The following is a 19,066-nucleotide window of genomic DNA, read 5'->3' as shown; positions in this document are numbered from 1 at the left end:
AAACAACACAATATAGCGACCATGAGGAGGTTAACCCAAAGTGACTCTACCCACCCTAGCAACCAGGCCAACTGGTTGCTTAGGAAGCCTGACTGGATTCACTCAGCACGCCCTGGATTCAAGCTTGCGACTCCAGGTGTGGTAGTCAGCGATTTACTTGCCCAGCCCCCTAAAATTAAATATCTTAAATAAGTGAACACTGTGTAGTGTATCAGGATTCAGTGTGTATCAGTTAGAAACCTATGAACTGACAAGTGAATGTTCGTAGGAACAGATTGACTGGCTCATTTCAGTAAATAAAGACTTGCTAAGTAACACAGAATTTGCTAAAAAAAAAAAAAAGTCACTTCTAAAAGAACTCAGAATGTTTTACTTTTTATATTTGTAACTGTATATAATTAACAAGTCTGAAAAGCAATGATGCAAGCTAGACAGCATACATCCAATAATGAGCCCTTGATATTCAACTAGGATCAAAATAGACCAGGAGTCTGTTATTAAATGACATATTATTCAAAAACAATAAACAATTGAATAGATAATTGGCTGAATACATTTTTTTTTTTTTTTTAAATGGCACGCTAATGTTAAACTAGTACGAAGAAACATTATGAAGATCATAAAGATTATGAATGTCTTTTAACTTAATCTTTAAAGAGAGCATAAAAGCAGACTTTGTCTTCTTCTGAATCATTTTGTTAGGGTACAACGGGGCTATGGCAACCTTAAAGAAAATTGGCTTTTTTTCTGGTCATAGCTACGTACATTTGAATAAGACTTTGCTTTTCCAGGAAAATAAGAAAATACAAAAACAGATGCATGAAAGTGCAAGAGTATTCCTTAGAGTACACAGACAAACAGACAGAAAACACACTCAAATGCATTTCCCTTTTTCAGTTTTAGCACGAACATTGCAAGTTAAGAAGTGCTGTTTAAATAGCAGGTTAAACAATATGATTTGGGTTCCTCTAAATGCACAGCTGAGCTACGCGAGAACAGCCAGTGAGATTTAACCCATCAGGACGTTGGCCTTCTAAGACAAGACCATTTAGGTCACCAAGCCCAAATTGCACAGAATGTACATCTCGCACACACACACACACTAGTCGTAGGAACAAGAACTATTGGCTTTGAAAGGCAATTTTTAAGCTTTTGATGGTAGTGATTAGTGTCAAAAGCAATGTTTACTTGGCCATTAAGTACCAAATGTACAGCATTAGGTTAAAGTAGATCTCTGGATTTAAGTCCCCTTTAAAGTAGGTTATTTATAGGGTTAAGTGTTCCAAAAAAACAAACAAACAGCTATAGCATAGAGGAAACATCTATTTGTGCTACTCATTTTCTACATAAAATAAATTATTATTGCACCTCAAATTAAAACAGTAAAGTACATCTGTAAATATAGCAGAAAAAAAGTACTTTCTACATTGAATATGTTTAGTTTAAGTGTTAACTTGAAAATATTAAGTAAATTCTACATTTGTACTCAAAATGTAAAAATGAATGCTCTGGTTTCTAAGTAAAGAGTATTTTGTGATTGTGTGTTATCTTTACAATGTCATATATCATATATGAATCCTAAATGTGAAAACCTTGTCATATTTATTTGTTCATTTGAGTACATTTCACAGGTAAATAAAGTACGTTTTACTTATCTTTCAAAGCTTGTATTTTTAACATGCACAGGGCATATCTACACCAATTGAATTGTTGATTTTGTTGTTACATTTGGTAAATTGTTTTGTGAAGTCTGAAGTTCTCCTGTTCATGATAAAAAAAAAAGTATCTGTTAATTGTTATTGTCATGTTTTTTTGTACAAAAGTGTTGAGGTCTGCATGCACTGCTCTGGCTCTTGTTTCTATCGCCATTAAAGCAAGGTGATGTTGTCTAACAGACAACAAATCATGCATTAAGCTTCTGTGTGTGGCATGTGGTACATGATTAAGTATGTAAAAAAATGAAATGCCAGTACATTTAAAAGCATGGCTTAATTCAGTGCTACATTGCTTGAGTAAAATGTACAAACAAAAAGTGAGTAGAATTTACTTGAAACGGAGTATTGCAAAGAAAACTCTACTTGAGAAGTTCTAATTAAAGCCACCAAGAATTGTGTGTAGCCTGAAAAAATATACGCTAGTAAATTTACAATGCGTGTTTGTTTTTTTAAGTAAACCTCACTCTTTCAGTATGGGTGATAAAGCTAAAAATTGTATATCAATATTTTTCAGCCTTTTGACGCTATATATTACATTACCGGTCAAAGGTTTTGAAACACTTACTCATTCTTTATTATAAATTTTTCTCTCCACATTTTAGAATAATAGTAAAGTAGGGCTGAAACAATTAGTCGACGTTATCGACAATGTCGACAATAAAAAATTGGTGAAAACATTTTTTCAATGTTGATTAGTCGTTTGATCTCATTTAACATAACATAACATCACATTAAACTCTATATCGCACGAGAGCAGCACTGCAGCTCCTGAATGAGGAGACGAAGAATTACACAGCTCACTTTCCAAACAGCTTCAGGTGATGTAGATCGCAAAGTATGAGGGAAATATACAAAAATACTAAATAAGTAATAAATACAGAAGCACTCTCATTATGGAATAAGTGGAGCTGGAGCTCTTTAAAGGAAACACCCATGCATTACATCTTAAAGGCAGTTATATTTAATGCGTTATAGCTTTATTAATGTTCAAATAAAACAGAAGCAGATCATGTAATTAAATACAAACTCCGAAACTGGCATTTCTTTGTGTGGTCAGCGCCTCTTCTATGAGTTGCGCGAATATCCCAGTCTAAGAGGGAGAGATTGAAACTACATCCATCTGATGCACACTCTGTCGCGGGGACACTCATCCCTCGAGCGCACATGCTTAATGCAGCTAGATTATAACGTGATGGTTCGCGGTTTATTGAATCATATATATGTCACTGTGCATTTCTTATCGTGAAGGAAATTGGCAATATACAGCTTTATTAATAAGAGAGAGATAAGATGAGAGAGGGTAGACTTCGCCCCATTATACACTGCAACAAAATACGTTTATGATTTGTTTTGGTGAAAAAAATACACATATATTTAAGATATGTTCCCTTAAAGCAAGTCTAAATATCTTATATGTTGCTTCTCAAGAAAATGTATCTTGTTTTAAGGATTTTTAGACCATTTTAAATGGAAACAAGACAAAAACAGTTGATAATAATAGGATTTTTTTGCAGTGAAATTCATTACTGAATTAAACTTGAAGAATGAAAATGAAGATTATCCCATAATTTACTCACCCTCAAGCCTAGGTGTATATGACTTTCTTCTTTCAGCCAAACACAATCAGAGTTATATAAAAAATATCCTGGCTCTTACAAGCTTTATAATGGGAGTGAATGGTACCTTAGATTTTGAAGCCCAAAATAGCGCATCCATCCATCAAAAACGTAATCAATACGGCTCCAGGGGGTGAATAAAGGCATTCTGAACAAAGCAATGCGTTTTTGTAAGAAAAATATCCTTATTTATAACTTTATAAACTATAATCACTGGCTTCCGATATCGGCCGTCCTTGCGTTCACAAAAGAGTCGAGTTCCGGCATATGACAATGTTAGATGTATTTTTAAACTATGATTTTGTCATCTTTATTGTTGTAAGCACGTTTAATACAAACTTTTATGTTGGGGCACAAGCTGAATAATCGGTTAAGAGCTAATGATTAATCCTTGCAATAATCGCCAAATAGTCGAATAATCATTCTAATTAGGGCTGGCCGATAAAACGGTATCGGTATTTATCGACGGTATACCTTTATCAAAAACGATATAAAAAATGTTCGATATAACGCTTGATAGTTTCATTTAAATGTAAATAGACAGTTTGGTTGCATGAACAACCCTCAAGCATGTACCATCCCTGGATCATAAACAGCCTCTCCTTAATTCAAATCAGTAGACCTTTGAGCTTCCCCCAAGTTTGGGCCCAGAGTCTAATGGTGTCTTCTCATGCACCGTGAATGCGTGCAGTGGACAATTCAAGATACACCACATCTATAAATGTGAGAACCCAATATTGCTTATTAAGAGAATTTGGATGTTTCCATCCCATTGCTACTAATTTCTTGGCAGGTGTCAAGCCAGAGTTTTTTGGTCTGACCAACATAAGAACACCATTGTGTGTAAGCTTTGAAAAAAAAACGTCCCGGCCAAGTACGGAAACACAAGCAACTAATTATTTCATCACTTTAACCGCTTCCACCCTTTGTAACATGCAGCATGTCGTCCGCCACAACCTACATCTACCTCACCTCAACAAACAACCCACAAGCAGTCCACCATGGCGAGGTACTCAGCCACAACGCCTTATGAGAAATCCACCAAACGATATTTGTTACATTTTATTTAACATTTTATTTTGTTCAATAGTTTATTTAACACTTGTGTATTTAATCATAATATAAGAAAGAAGATATTTCAAACATAAAAACATTTAAGCATACGCCTTCAGATCAAAAGATTTTTAAAGATCATGAGAAACATTTCAGGCAAGTGTTTCAAAATGTTTGACTGGTAGTGTATAATATATATATATATATATATATATATATATATCAGTATGTGTATAGTGCAGATAAAAAGCGCATTCAAACTATTTCAATATCCACACTGTTGCTTTATTTTATCGGTAACAAAATTATTGTGAATATTTGATATTACCCAGCCCTTTTATTGCTCTATAAACTAGTTAAAATGGTCACCAAGCAACAATATACATCTATGGTATAACCACTCATGTTAAAAATGGAAAAGAAAGCTAATCTTAATGGACAAAGATGGCAAAGATATTACAACAACCAAATTGCACTTTATTAGCAAAGAAAACTGTTAAAAAAATTTAAACCTCCATGAGGAATCAAATCTCTCGTATGTTATGAAGAATCAGAAAACATGTATCCATTGTATTTTTCTGTGATTTAACAATACACAAGTGAATGGAAAACTGTACCTCTCTCATCTGCATACAATGCATGTAATGTGATACTGTTCAAAAAGCACTATTTCCCACAAAATGAGCTTTCTATTGATTTCTACAGGTCCCACCCCTGATAAATTAGCCATTGTTTGTTATAAAGCAAAAAACATAAAATTAGTCGAAAAATTAAGAGATTATTCACGGAGAGAATCCTTTTTCCCTATAATGCACAAAAGAATAAAATACAGAGCTAAACTAGAAACTATAAGACATAGTAAATATCCTACTTAAACCACATTACAATATATATATAAAAGCCAATTGTTTTGTGTTTCTCATGTGATTTATGAGTAGAGATTTTTTCATTATTTCAATTCAAAAGCGCCAGCCCGAATTTAACAAATAACATTTGCTCCCTATATATGCTTATATATTACAGTAAGCTTTATGGTTTTTTATGAGATTTATTCTGTCTTTGAAATAGGTTGAAATATTGAGACAAAAAGTAATAACTGCACTGAAGAGAGAGAACTGTAATGCTTTCCACCAAATGACGTTTATAGTAAAACGTTAAAAGAGTTATATTGAAAAATCCTAAAACATTTTCCCTTTTTATCCAGAAATATGTAAATTAACAAGAATAAATAGTTTAATAATAATTTAGGATTTTACAAATAATAAAAAATGCTTCATTTGACTTTTTAATTAGTGGCAGCTACTGAACAATAGAGCCATAGATTGGGATTCAGCACAATAATCATTAGACAATAATCATTAGATCACCAAAGTACAAATGCATCTCCATAAGAGAGGGCGATGTCATTGATATGAGATAGGAGCAGGCTGGGGGCTGTTCTTATCATGTGATTTTCACATGGAGTCCTGCTCTTTACTGCTGGGGAACAAAAGGAATCATTCACACGTTGGGATCCACATGGATTTTGGACTGAGATGAAGTGCTCCAACATAACATTTATGCATGTGAAAGCATGTCAAATAATTCCAATAAGAAATATAGCAGCAAGCAGCAATTATGGGGCCACGCACACCAACGTATGGCATGTACGGAAGTGTCACTGGACGATCATGACTTTAAGAAAAACAGCATAAAAACATAGGAAGAATTGCTCAAATTTAACTTTTGAACAATAGGTTGCACAGTCACCAAATTTACATGGTGAGGTCAGGGAGTGGCCATTATGAAACACAAAAAGTTTACAGCGATACAGAGATACAGCTTCAGATGCTTTTTGGAAACCTGCCATCAAATATGTTGCATTCAAATTCATTAGTTTTGTTGTGAGTTTCCCTAGATTATACACTACAAATTTTGTGCAAATCGGACTTACAACCTAGGAGGAGTTCGAAAAAGTATGTTTTCAATTAAATTGAAATTGGCATACAGGAAGTATGGCTGACCATGTCAAATTTGGTTTAAGCCTATCTGGCACGGCCCAAGGAATATAAGGACGATAGGCCAACATTTTGTAACTTTCCCAAATTGTTATACAGTGGGTACCCTCAAGGTATAGTGCCGATGATGCACACTAAGTTTCGTAATGGCACACCAATGCGTTTGTAAAATACAGAAAATTGGGTATCGTTCAACTTGACATTCTCCAAGGAATCTAAATAGACCATCCTCATAATTATAGGCCAATCTAATCAGAAGTTGTAAGAAAAAATAAAAAGTGCCACCTCCTGACCACTAGGTGGCACTGTGCCAAAACACTGTGGATAACCTCAAGTCATGATGGCTCTGACAATACCAAGTTTCCTGTCAATACGCCAAAGCATTCAGAAGATACAGCCTCGTGTCAATTTTGGCATGCTTGGCATTTAATTTATCAAAAAGCTTTTGATATCTTTTGTCCCCTGTGTCCCTAGATGATATGCGACAATTGTGCAAATCGGATAAACGGCCTAGGAGTTTGAAAAAGTAGGTTTTTCTGAAAATTCAAAAATGCCAAATCTAAAAAGTTATGAGAATAAACAATTGCAACTTTGAACAATTTGATGGCGCTACAGGGTTTGAGTTAGAGACCCCAAATTTGGGACATTTACATAAGAGCATGTCCTCTATCAGTGTGCCAAATTTCATAACTTTTCGATGTACGGTTTTATGGGCTGCCATAGACTTCAAGCCTGAAAAAGCATTATAACTAGAAGAAAACTAATGGCACTTTTCCACTGCACTTTTCGGTTCGACTCGCCTCAACTCTTCTCGCTTTACTTTTCTGAGGTTGCATTTCCCTTGCAGTTTAGTGCCATCTCAAAGTGGGTGGGATTATAGGCTGATCGTCATAGTTGCGCCGCCTCTACTGCCGTGACATCATCTTAAACACGACACAAACTGACCAAAACAATAACACGACCGCTAGCTATTAGCTACTAGCTAATTGTGCTGCATAAAACAGTTATTGAATGGTAATTTTGTGTGCAACAGTTAAATTGGCCTGATTGATTTAGAAGCAAGCTTTCCAGTAGCTGGTCAACTAAATAAAGTGAAGCTTTCAAGCAGAGTATAGAGTTAACATAACAAAATGTGCCATCCTCCACTGTGGATCGACGCCAGTCCAGGGCACTCTCCCTCCCATTGCTCGCCGGTTTAGATAGCATCCATTTGGTCGAACCACTTCCACTTTTCTGTAATCACTTTTAAGTGATTTTAACTTTTCATTACACTGTTGGTAGGTCTGGTGGTAGCTGTTTGCGGTCAACAGCTGATAAACTTTCTGAGAGACTTTTACGTCTCGCTCGTCGCTAACGAGTGGACCGTTTGGACCTCGTTAATTGGCAACAGCGTGGTTTTGCGCAAAGCCATTTCTTTTTTCACAATTCGAAAGTCACGTGAACAAATGACACTGTTATCGCTGTTGCTAACTTTAAAACTAGCGGGTTGATGTCGCGTGTCGGAAATCCAGTGACGCTAGTAGTGAAGATTCTCCCTGACCAATCAGTGATCTGCAGGTCACATTTAGTAATGGCTCGGCTCACTTGGAACCTCGACCGAGATGGTACTAAAAAACTTATCAGGTACCAGGTACTATCCACAGTGGATAACCCCAAAATAGCAAACAGAGTCGAGTTGTACCTTGCAGTGGAAAAGCACCATCACCTTCAGTGCTTTGCCCCTAAATAGCAATTGTGTGTCTTTTTGTATTACATTTTATTAGTCTGATTTCAAGGGCTTCACATCTATTGTTTGCATCACAGTTCTGAATACAAGCCAAAAAACTGATGCAAAACTTTCTGTATGAGAGTTTGTGAGAATTGTTCCACCATAAAACATAAAAACCTTAAAACTTGGAAACTAGGTTAAATATTTATCATTTGTTAGCCACACGGAAAATCAAATGGATTGCATTCTAATATGTCCTTGAAAAGCAGCATTAAGTAATAAAGAAAAAAAAAAGATTTCATTAAAAGAATCAAATTCCTACAAAATCCCCCCGCAGGCTGTTTTTATGACATGCCGTGTCGAGCACATAATCTAAACCTATTTCGGACACGCAGAGTGTTAAGAGGGTTTATTGGCAAACAAACCATAGTGTGTCTCATTACACGGGGAAAAACCATGGAGCAGATTTGGATTTGGATTTATAAAGATTCAGTAAAAGAAGAGAAAATATTTTGAGCAATTTGTCTTAATGTCTCTACTGTTACTGTAAACCTGAATAATTCTACTGAAGGTGTGTTTCAGCCTATTTGAAAATTAAGCTTTAACTTCTTGCATTTACTTTTAAATGTGCATTTGCAAGAAAAGCTTTTTTGTTTACAAATGTGTGATTCTAACGAAACCTTTCAAGAAAATGTTCTGGCTCCAAAATCAAAAGAAACAAATGAATAATTACAAAATTAAGCCTATTTTAGGACCATTAGGATTTTATACATTGCAACATTATTTTCAGGACGGTTACACACTTTAGTCCTAAAAATATGCTTGAGCAGTGCCTTGAAAATAATGTCACAATGCAAAAAATTATAATGGTCCTAAATGTAGGCCAAGCTTCATTGTCTTAAATCAAAATATAACAAAAAAACTATTTAGGCTTAAATATAACCAAGATATTTTCTGAGCACGTGTCATGAGAATCACTCAAATATAATTGCAAATAACACACAAAATACCAAATATTCTACTTTACACAAAAAAATGGCTAACAAATGACGAGTTACGTGAGAGGGCAGCAAAAAAAGAAAAGAAAAGGAAAACTTGGAGTTATCACTTCTACTGTGATAACAAAACACACTTTTTTCAAATCAGGTCTCACTTATCTACAATCATTTGGCAATTTGGGGAAAAACTATAAGAATGACCTGAGAGAACTAAAATGTGTTTTTTTGGATCCTTTAAATGAACAAATGTGTCCAAAATGAAATATGTGATATTTTTTTTCTTTTTTTCATTGAACTAAAATGAAACCAAGATTGTTTATAATAACACACATCCACATATGTGCCCATCAAAAGGATCGGGATACTCCTGAACACTTAATATTTTTGTATTTTCTAGTCGAATCTATTCATTTCCACTGGACTGTCATTTTTGTAGTACACAAACGAGAAGAAAGAAATTTAAAGAAGGTTTGTTTTTGTGCATGTGTGTGTGTGTGTGTGTGTGTGTGTGTTTTCAGATAAGTCATTTGGGTCAGAATGACCAGAACACAACATAAGGGTTAAACAATAAAACCTTTGAAATGTGAAAAGTAAGCTTAATATCTTGCAATTACTTTACGAGCAAAGATGAATTTAATATTTGGCAAGTTTATTGTACAGTATATAACATAAAAAAAAGCAAATGGTCTAACAATCAAAAAAACACTAGGCTAGGTTCATGCCCCCCCCAAATGAAATAAGTGTGATGCTTAAGTCAGAATTGGGATCAACTACGGATTTATCTAGATGCCCCTTTACAGAATGAGAATCCCATGGGTTTTAAAAAAGGCAATGACGGAGAGACTTCCAGATGTCAATATACTTAGAAGCATGCCCTGACATACTTGAATGCTGTAAGAGTTCTCAACTCTAGACTTTGAGCAAAATCTGACAGAAAAACCAAAAGTATTATATCTGTGGGAGTATAGTGCGACTACTTCAAAAGGAGTTTGTATGGTTTAGTGCAAAACTGACAGCAAAAAAGCTTCAATGCAAATGTGGTGGAAACTAGCTATAAACTCTAGATAATGCAAACTAGCATACATTCTGAAAAGCGAAGAAGAATCAAAACGTAAAAAATTTTTGAAATCCCTAAAAATAATTATTAAACACGGTTTACATGACTAACACATATTGGTGTCTTTTACAAGTGCAAAGAAAACATGACTAAACAAAATTGTTGGTTGTTGTTTATTTCAGTGGAAGTTATTTTATTATTAAACTATTTAATAATTGATTTGTATAAAATTGTATTCAACAAGAATATGAAGATATCCCTATAGACTACAAGTATGAAGATTCTCAATCTCTCAACAGAAAAAAAAAAATCCAAATGCAATTCAGAAAATTTCTTATCAATTTAAAATGCTGTTGATTTTCAGCTGCGGTCAAAAAGAATGCAGCTTGAATCAATGCACCTTTCCTACAGCCTACATACCAATTAAATCTGCTGGAAACTGTCGTCAAATTGCTCCAGACGCTACTTCAACAACCTCTTCACTTGGGGGTGGATGTTCAAGAACTGCTAGAAACGATTTACGCTCAAGCTAGAAAAATAAGTCTCTCTCAATATGTGCCGAATAGATTCTTAAACCGCATAAGAGCAAAGTGAATTGTTATTAATGAATCATCATTTTAGGAACTTGTAAAAGTATTGGGATATTTAATGTAGGCAGTAACTCAAAGCCGTTGAATTATGTATTAAATGTTATAGGTTAAATGTCAAAGGAATACCCAAAAAGGCACTAGCATATTTGACCAAGCTGTTGCAAGGGCCAAAATTGCCCATAAGATTGTGGCTATTCTTTGGTGAAAAGAGAGGAAAAACTATGCAAAGAGAAGCTTTCAAAGACAGAGGGGGAGGTAGATGAAGACTAGAGATAAAAATAAAAAGTGACATTTTTCCTGATGGTAATGGTTCTCACAGCAAGCAGCTTTGACCTTCAGTTTTGTTTGAATTTGTGACTCTCTCGTGCATTAAACCAAATGTGTGGCGACAAATCCACACAGAAGCCAGGAAAGCCAAACTATCCGACCTTAGATTTGCCACTGTAATGCGCAGTCAATATATGGACTGTTTGTATGGGGTAAAAACAACAACAATATTTGTCAGATACAAACTAAAAAATGTGAGCAATAAAAATACTGGCAACTCATCTCAATTGGTTATTTTACAAAATTAGGGCTCTACATCAAACAATTTTACACATAATTGCTCTATACTTTATATAATGTATGTAATGACATCCAATAGTTACCTATGGTTAAACAAACAAGCAAATCAAGGTATAGACAAATTAATAGTCATCGTAATGTTGACTGTAAATTGAAGTTGAAAATTCATTACAAAATTAACAGTAATAGTCAAATGGAAATAGATGGTAAAATGGGTTGTCAAGCTCCACAACGAACAAAAAAGCAACGTAAAGCTTGTTTGCCATATTGGAATATTGGAATCTTCTGAAGCCATATAATCACGTTTGTTAGGAAGAGACTGAAATTCTTTGATGGATAAAGTAATCAACTACTAAAAATAAAATAGCCTACACTAAATAAATATTTTGAAGCAACATGAATAGACCTATGGACTACATAATATTAGTAAATTGTGAAAGTTGTAATTGTAATCTCGATTATTTGTTAATTCATTGTGCAGCCCTAGTAGTTTGCATCATCAGGAAAAAAAGACCTTGATAATAACTAAACACAGCCTTCAGGGCCATTTATACAGCATTACAGTTCAAGTATTACAGGAGGTGATTCAGCATCAGACTACAGCTAGACAACACATAAATCTAAAATGATATGTTTGATAGCACAAATATAGCATCAAACTAACTGGTTTGCAGACTAACATAAATTAAAATCTTGTTTTTTTAAATGTTCCACGATTCTGAAATTTTGCTGACGATTATTTGTCATACAAATAAAATTTTTACATTTACACGGTTGTTTTGGAACTCCTATTTATTTTATATTATAGGCTATAATTTTTTATTAAAAATAAAATTAAATATATATTTAGTTTTTATATTTATATTATATTTTGCAATAGTAAAATATTGCTGTCCTAATTTCTTCAGTTTCACACATTATTTTAATGGTCTTTGATTAAACCTACGAGCCCTCATTTCTCATAATGCAAAACCTTTGAGATTTAATACAATGTTTTGATCACTCTGCAGAAACAGTAAGCGTGCATCTCCTCCTGTGTGTCATTAACGCTGCGTATTATGACCTCACAATGACCAGAAACATTTGCAATTTTACAATAGTTTAAAGTAAAGCGCTTCGCTTTCACTGTCTAAGTTTATGTTTGTTCATTTATATTTTTGCGGGAGTTCGGTGCAAGCATCTGCTAACGGCACACACATCAGAGCACTTGAGAAGCGGTTTACGTGCTCTTCGGCACAGAAGTTACTGATTCCGTGATGCGGCACAGCGACACTCGGATATCAACTGAATGACAGACAAACGCACCGTTGACATTTAGCCTATATATTTGTTTGGAATTCAAACTTGGAATTATTTGGGCATTAAATGTGATTGGAATTTGAAGTGCCCAATAATTATTATTAAATAATCGTCTGATCACAGTTATTTGAGATAACTGCGATCAGATGATTATTTAATAATCGCGACAGGTCTAGTTGCAAGTTTGTTAACTTGCAATACTGTCATGCAGGACAGCAGGTTAACAACAGACTTTAGATTTTGGAACTCTGACCTTTGAAAGTTTGAGGGAATGATTTATGATGATTCCTTGAGTGACAAAGTTCGAATCAACTTTTACACACTTCAATATTTGAATTGTGTCTGGAGATTCAAAAATTTGGTTGCTGCTTCACATGCAAAATCCACCTTAAGTGTTTAATTCATAAATCTTAGCTGTCATTATGAATCCAATGCAATTATCGAGACCAGATATTTAAGTGTGACGTGGAGGAGGGCATGGCCTGGCCGTGAGGATGAATTGCCTAATCAGAAGGAAGGGGGATAAAGACGAGCCAGAGGCGCCAGTTCAAGAGAGAGAGAGAGAGAGAGAGAGAGAGAGAGAGAGAGAGGCTGTGCATGTGTATTTGTGTTTGTTTAAGTTGACTTATGTCAAAGTTACGTTGACTGTTCTGCCAGTTCCCGCCTCCTCCTTGCCCATCCTTGAACCCTGTTACATTCATATTTCCTAAAAACACATAGAAAGAATTCCTTCTCGTCAACTATAAAAAAAATATCAGCACAACTCAAGATACAATAAAGCTTAAGCCCAAAGTATACTTCGGTCAGACGCAAATGCTAGTCCTCTGCGCACAGTATGCATGATGCAAGTTTCGTCATCAGCAGAGTGCTCAATCTCTGGAATTTTTGCACTAATTAAGGGGTCCGCAAGGTGGCAACACTCTCAGTTGAGCAGTTGCTGTCACAAAGAAGCACTAGAAGATAAAATCACTACTAAACACCAGGAGACAAATGTAGAAACAACAACAGTGGCTATGCACATCAAGAACGCCTCCTAGCACATAAGTGAGGAGGTCAGGAGATGCCTGCATTTCAGGGATGTGCCGTCCATTTAAGCAAGGTAAGCAGTGCTTACCTAACAAAATGGTGAAAAGAAAAAGACACTTTGAAATATTTAAATATAACTGTTAATATGAACTACTGTTTTTATTCAAATTCATCATCGTTCATCTCAGTTGAGTAGCACAGACAGTAATTCATTTATTTGCTTTGGTGCCACCCCCAGATATAAGCACTTTATTTTATGTTTTCTCTGTTTCAAAGCATTGTTTACCGCCCTTTCACGCAATACTGTACGTTCATTCACGCCCGCTACAACAAATGGCCAATTTAACAAAATTAATAAGCCAATCAGAAGCTCCATTCTTCAGTCACACTATCTGATAGGCTAGATATGTGTCAACACGTTCAAGTTCACGTAAGTAATGCATTATTAAGTGCATTACTTACTTACATAAATCCTAAAATGGATATCTGCAGAGTAAGCATTGATGACCTATCTGGATTTGGCTAAATTAATTTCAATTAAAAATCGAGAAAGAGAGGCTATCGAAACTTAAACAAGCAAGCGACTTTTACAACAAAGTGTCAGAGATTTTCATTCACAAGAATGAATGGATTTTGTTTTCATGTAAAGGTAAGTTAATATATTTATAAAAAATCTGTGTTATTGATACTAGGCTATGAAGTATTGATCTGGCAGTTATTCATGTGATATGTCTGTTTTATAGTCCTAACGTTAGGGAGCAGTTTCCATTTAAAAAAAATACAAATAAGGAATCTAGACTGCCATGTCTACGATACGTTTGCCTTGTGCATTCAGGTTAAGATTGTTGTCTTCGGTGGTCAGATTAGTTAATTGCTGTTGTCCATTCCAGTGGTTCTGAACTATGGGAAGAGTGATGTATGAGGCCTAAGCTGTTGAAAAATATAGCCTGCTAATAACTGGGAGTATTTTCTTTTTGTTGTATGACAAAACAAGCTCTTCTGGCATTATGGTTCATTGTATGATTTAATGGACATAAACATGCTCGGCTCAATATATGACAATCTTTAATGTGATATGTGTGGTATGACCAATATTACTGTCCTGAATTGAAAACAATTTGGTCATGAAGTTTGCCACTGTGACATAATTGCTTCCACTGACTGGTGGGTTTTAAGGCAACAGTTTACGTCTATAACATTTCCGTGACATTACACCAAAGCTTTCAAGCAATTCAGTCCACTGTTGGCCATCTTTGGAATGCTCATGGAAGGCTATTTCCAATCATGCCAGAGCAGCTCCTATCTACTTGAATAGGGGAACACTGAAATCTCAAAAATGGTTTGTCAAAATTACGATCAAAGAGCATATTTTAAAACAGTAGTAAAATCTGACAGAACTGGTATCATAAATTGTGCTTCTTTACCTCATATTACAATAATAAAAAAAACATTTTCCTGGCTTGTATAGCTAATGTGCATGCGTGTTCTCGAGTTGATTGACAGGTGATGTCTGTATCTAAAAGTTAATTGGCTTTTTTACGTGTAAGGCGAGACTTCCTTTCTATATCCGTTGACTGTTGGGCGCGAGAGCTCCTTGGAAATTACAATCACCTCTACAATTTGTGTTGGGCACAGAATTTAATAATGTGTATTAAAAATCTTTGATGCTTGCCCAGTCTCAAAGTCCACAGCACGTGCCTGCTGCATAACGTACCTGCTGCATTTGTATAACTAAAGTCTGAAGGAATATAAAGACACCTTTATGGGGCTAAACTCTTGAAAGTTAGTTTCAGTATCTCAACTATTCAGAATAGTCCAGTATCTCAAAGCAGTCGTAGTGTGCATGTGCGAACCGCCTTTGAATGTGCACATAGTCAAATGATGACTTAATGAGGCTAGCGTTCGACTGTATGCAAGTGTTCGAGTCAAAAACAAAGACTTGCTTTAAACAGAATACACTTTTAGCAGGGTTTCCACTAGTGGTCAACCCATGTGGGTTTTTCAATGGTCGATGTCGATATCTAGAGAGCAGGATGGCTGATATAAATGCAGATAAGCATAATACAATTTAACATTAGCAAATCAGATGTACAAAACATTTCTAAAGTGAAACAAACACTTATTTTATGCGACATTTACTCTTATTAGCATCAACTTGAGAAAAAACCTTGAAAACAGAAAGTGTTGACTGTCCATTGGCAAATCTATTGGTAGATTTTGGAACTGACACAAGTGAAAGTTAACACTTCTGTTAATCTGTCAAGCAAACATATTTATCTGCCGATGCCGATAGTCACAAAATGGCCAAATATCGGCTGATATTTCCTAAATTCAAGGCTCATTGTAAAATATCTGCCATAAATCTGAACAGAAAAGAGCAACGAATCAAACATGATTACACCCATTATCAACTCAATGCCTTGTTACTTCCTGAAACAAGCCTTGGATACACAGATGGGAGTACAGTCCTTATAGCAAAAAGGGATTAGTAAAGTCAAAGGGCAGGTTTCAATGGCATGTCACCCTCAGAAAATAAAAAAAACAATCCTGTTCATAGTAAACAGAGATTTCTGAGGACAAGTGTATGTGATATTGTGCAGTGCATTAAAATTGTTCGACATGTTGATCAAACCCAATAAAAGCTTTACTCTCCATAGAGATCCAAGTATGCTCTCATTGGACATTTGTCATATTTGATAAATGCTATTTCGTAAGCAACATAAATTCAGCATTAGACATAGACAAACTTTGTGGGGCTAGCATTGAAATATCAATACTGCTGTGGTTGATAGGAAAAGTGACTAACATTTACACAAAATCTGCAGTTAACAGATGCACAAAGCCAAAGGATATCTGGCTGACATTAAAAGGGAGATTAAAACAAATCAAGGGTTGAAAACTAGGAAACCTCAGGGTTGAGACTCAATAGATAATCCCCCGATAACATCAGATATGGCGATTTAAAGGGATTAAACAAAGCTAATGAAACGTTAGATGTAACTGGGGGAGGGGCGAGGAACCAAATTTTCTGTCAGATTTTTGAAAATGAGAAAAAAAAAATAGTAAACAAATGGAAATGGGACTCATGTGCTCTCCAAACCAAATTCAACAAAGATCATGTTCGTTATTTGGTTTTCATTAACAATATGATTGCGTGGACTGGCCTTAGTGCTTCAAAGCAAGCGATCGATTAACGAAAAATCTTCAAACTAACTCAAATATCAGCGCATATATTCCGCAAAAAAGCGTATGCCCGACTCAATATCATAACATTATATTTAACTGGTCTGAATCTAGCTTTGACAAGGCCACGATAACAACTATACCCAATATACGCAGTGTAATTTTCTTTGTCAACCCCCCCACCCTTCCCCTAAAATACAAAATTGTTTTCTGACATTTCCCTATTGCAGCAATGCGCGCTCCCCCAGCGCCGATGATTTGAGGGGAGGGAGGGCACGCGCTACAGCAGTAGCGCACCAGCATGACAGCGGGGTGGGGACGCGCATAGCCCTCCCCCAACCCCAAATAATACAGTAGCCTACAATAAAACAGGGAGCGCGCACACTGGCAAAACGGACGCGTTTGATTGGTCGAGGCACAATTCCCTCTGTACACGTAACACGCCCTGCTTACAATACATAAACATCGCCCAAAATTTCCTAAAATAAAATAATAACTTAAAAGGAACGTTTGGCCAAAAAAAAAAAAAACTATTTCAAAATGAAATACAAACACAAACATACACCACACACGCAACGTCTGTCAAATAACGGCCACGTAACTAAACGCATAACTGCGATTTTTTTTAATAAGGTCCAGCGGGTGGTGAGCGGCTAAGAAAAAATCGTTGCGAGACAAAAAAAAACCGCTTCGCTCGCCGCGTAAAAAATGCAACGGATTTACACCGGTCCCTCAATCCCAAATATAAACATTCAATCAACATATGCAGCAGTACCGGACACGTCTGCATGTTAGGTTAAACGAGCTTACCTACACAGTGAATGAGTTTATGCCGCCACGAGTCAAGTTCCTGCCGAAAGCCGCGCCTCTCGATCGTGCATTGCTGCCTTCTGCACAGACTCGCCATTTTCTATCGGCCCCTCCCGCGGGCGCGCACCTTCAACTGGGAGCTTCCCAGCGTCGACGTCATCAGCGCTCTCGTTCTCTCGCTCGCTCGCTCGCTCGCTCTCTCTCTCTCTCTCTCTCTCTCTCTCTCTCTCTCTGTGGGTAGGGCTGAAGTAATGGGGGTCTTCACTGCTGCAGCACTTTTCTGATATGTCCCTACCCAAAAAAAGGTACAAAATCTTCTCTTTGTGAAGATAAACATCATGTTGGGGCTACTAAACATTAGATTTCTTTCTACCAAAGCACTAATTGTAAATTAAATTATTATAGACCATAGTTTGGATGCACTCTGTTTGACTGGAACCTGGCTTAAACAGGATGAATTTATTAGTTTAAATTAATCTAGGCTACTCCCCCATGTTATTGGTAAAAACATGACTCTCATCTGAAAGGTCGAGGAGGAGGCTTCAGTATGCCCTGGCTACAGTATATATATCACCTGGGCCGTACTGGTTTCCTTGGTGAATTTGCACATTTTCTATCTGATCTAGTAGTTAATGCAGATTGAGCTTTAAAGGTGCACTCAGCGATTCCTGAGAAACTGTTGATATTCAAGGCAAGGCACTCAACTGCCAAAATAAACACACCTCCCTTCAGTGCTCCTTTGGAGGCTCCTCACAACTCTCCTGCTACTATATCTAACATCAAAACAACAGCATATATGGGTTATGTGAACCATAGCAAAAATGATTTTACCCAACTATCGAGAAGAAAAAGAGCAACTTCTGCATCCGTCTTCAAGCCTTTTACCTCTCTGAGATTCTAGAGCCTCACTGATGTTGACATGGCTTCTAGCCCTCAACGTATCATATTTCTTCTTTTTTAGTTTATATTCATCTGACCTTTATCACTTGGTCTATTTGTCCTCCTTGGAGTTTAGAAAGTTTGCATCAGCTGGGTGATTCCGTGAAATCGGTGCCTTTTGCGTCCCTAACAAATTATCAGTTCTAAAGTTGCTTTAACAACAAATAAATTTGTAATTTAAAAAACCTAATGTTACTATAGATCATATGCATAAATATAAGACCAAGTAAAAGCCAATAAAATATCATTTTAAATAATTAAAATCACATATTACATGCTATGGGTAAGGATTTTAGCCTGTCCCTCGCTATGGTTGTTCTTTTTCAACAGGACTTCTAATTTGTACAATGTTGGTAAAATTATAAAATTTTCACAGTTTTATATTGTCTTAAGTGTAATCTCATTGTTAAGCAATGGTTTTGACATAAATGGATATATTTTCTTAGAAATATAAGTCATTTTATCATTGTCCCCCAATTTCATATCAGTCCTGTTACTATCACCAAAA

At 35.9% G+C, this 19,066-nt stretch overlaps 1 protein-coding gene across 2 annotated transcripts in view; it reads right to left on the bottom strand.

The window, feature by feature from the left end:
- LOC127641045 (ligand-dependent corepressor-like) overlaps nt 1-17,716 on the bottom strand; it is a 98,863-nt gene extending 81,147 nt beyond the window's left edge. For both annotated transcript variants that reach the window (XM_052123801.1, XM_052123800.1), the window contains exon 1: nt 17,620-17,716. In XM_052123801.1, coding sequence (XP_051979761.1) covers nt 17,620-17,716 — 97 coding nt within the window. The remainder of the gene's footprint in view (nt 1-17,619) is intronic.
- Nucleotides 17,717-19,066: the final 1,350 nt, after the last annotated feature.

The sequence above is a fragment of the Xyrauchen texanus genome, chromosome 50 (assembly GCF_025860055.1).
Source record: "Xyrauchen texanus isolate HMW12.3.18 chromosome 50, RBS_HiC_50CHRs, whole genome shotgun sequence".
Classification (NCBI taxonomy): domain Eukaryota; kingdom Metazoa; phylum Chordata; class Actinopteri; order Cypriniformes; family Catostomidae; genus Xyrauchen; species Xyrauchen texanus.
The sequence above is the reverse complement of the archived record's forward strand: the minus strand, read 5'-3'. Positions and strand labels throughout refer to the sequence as shown.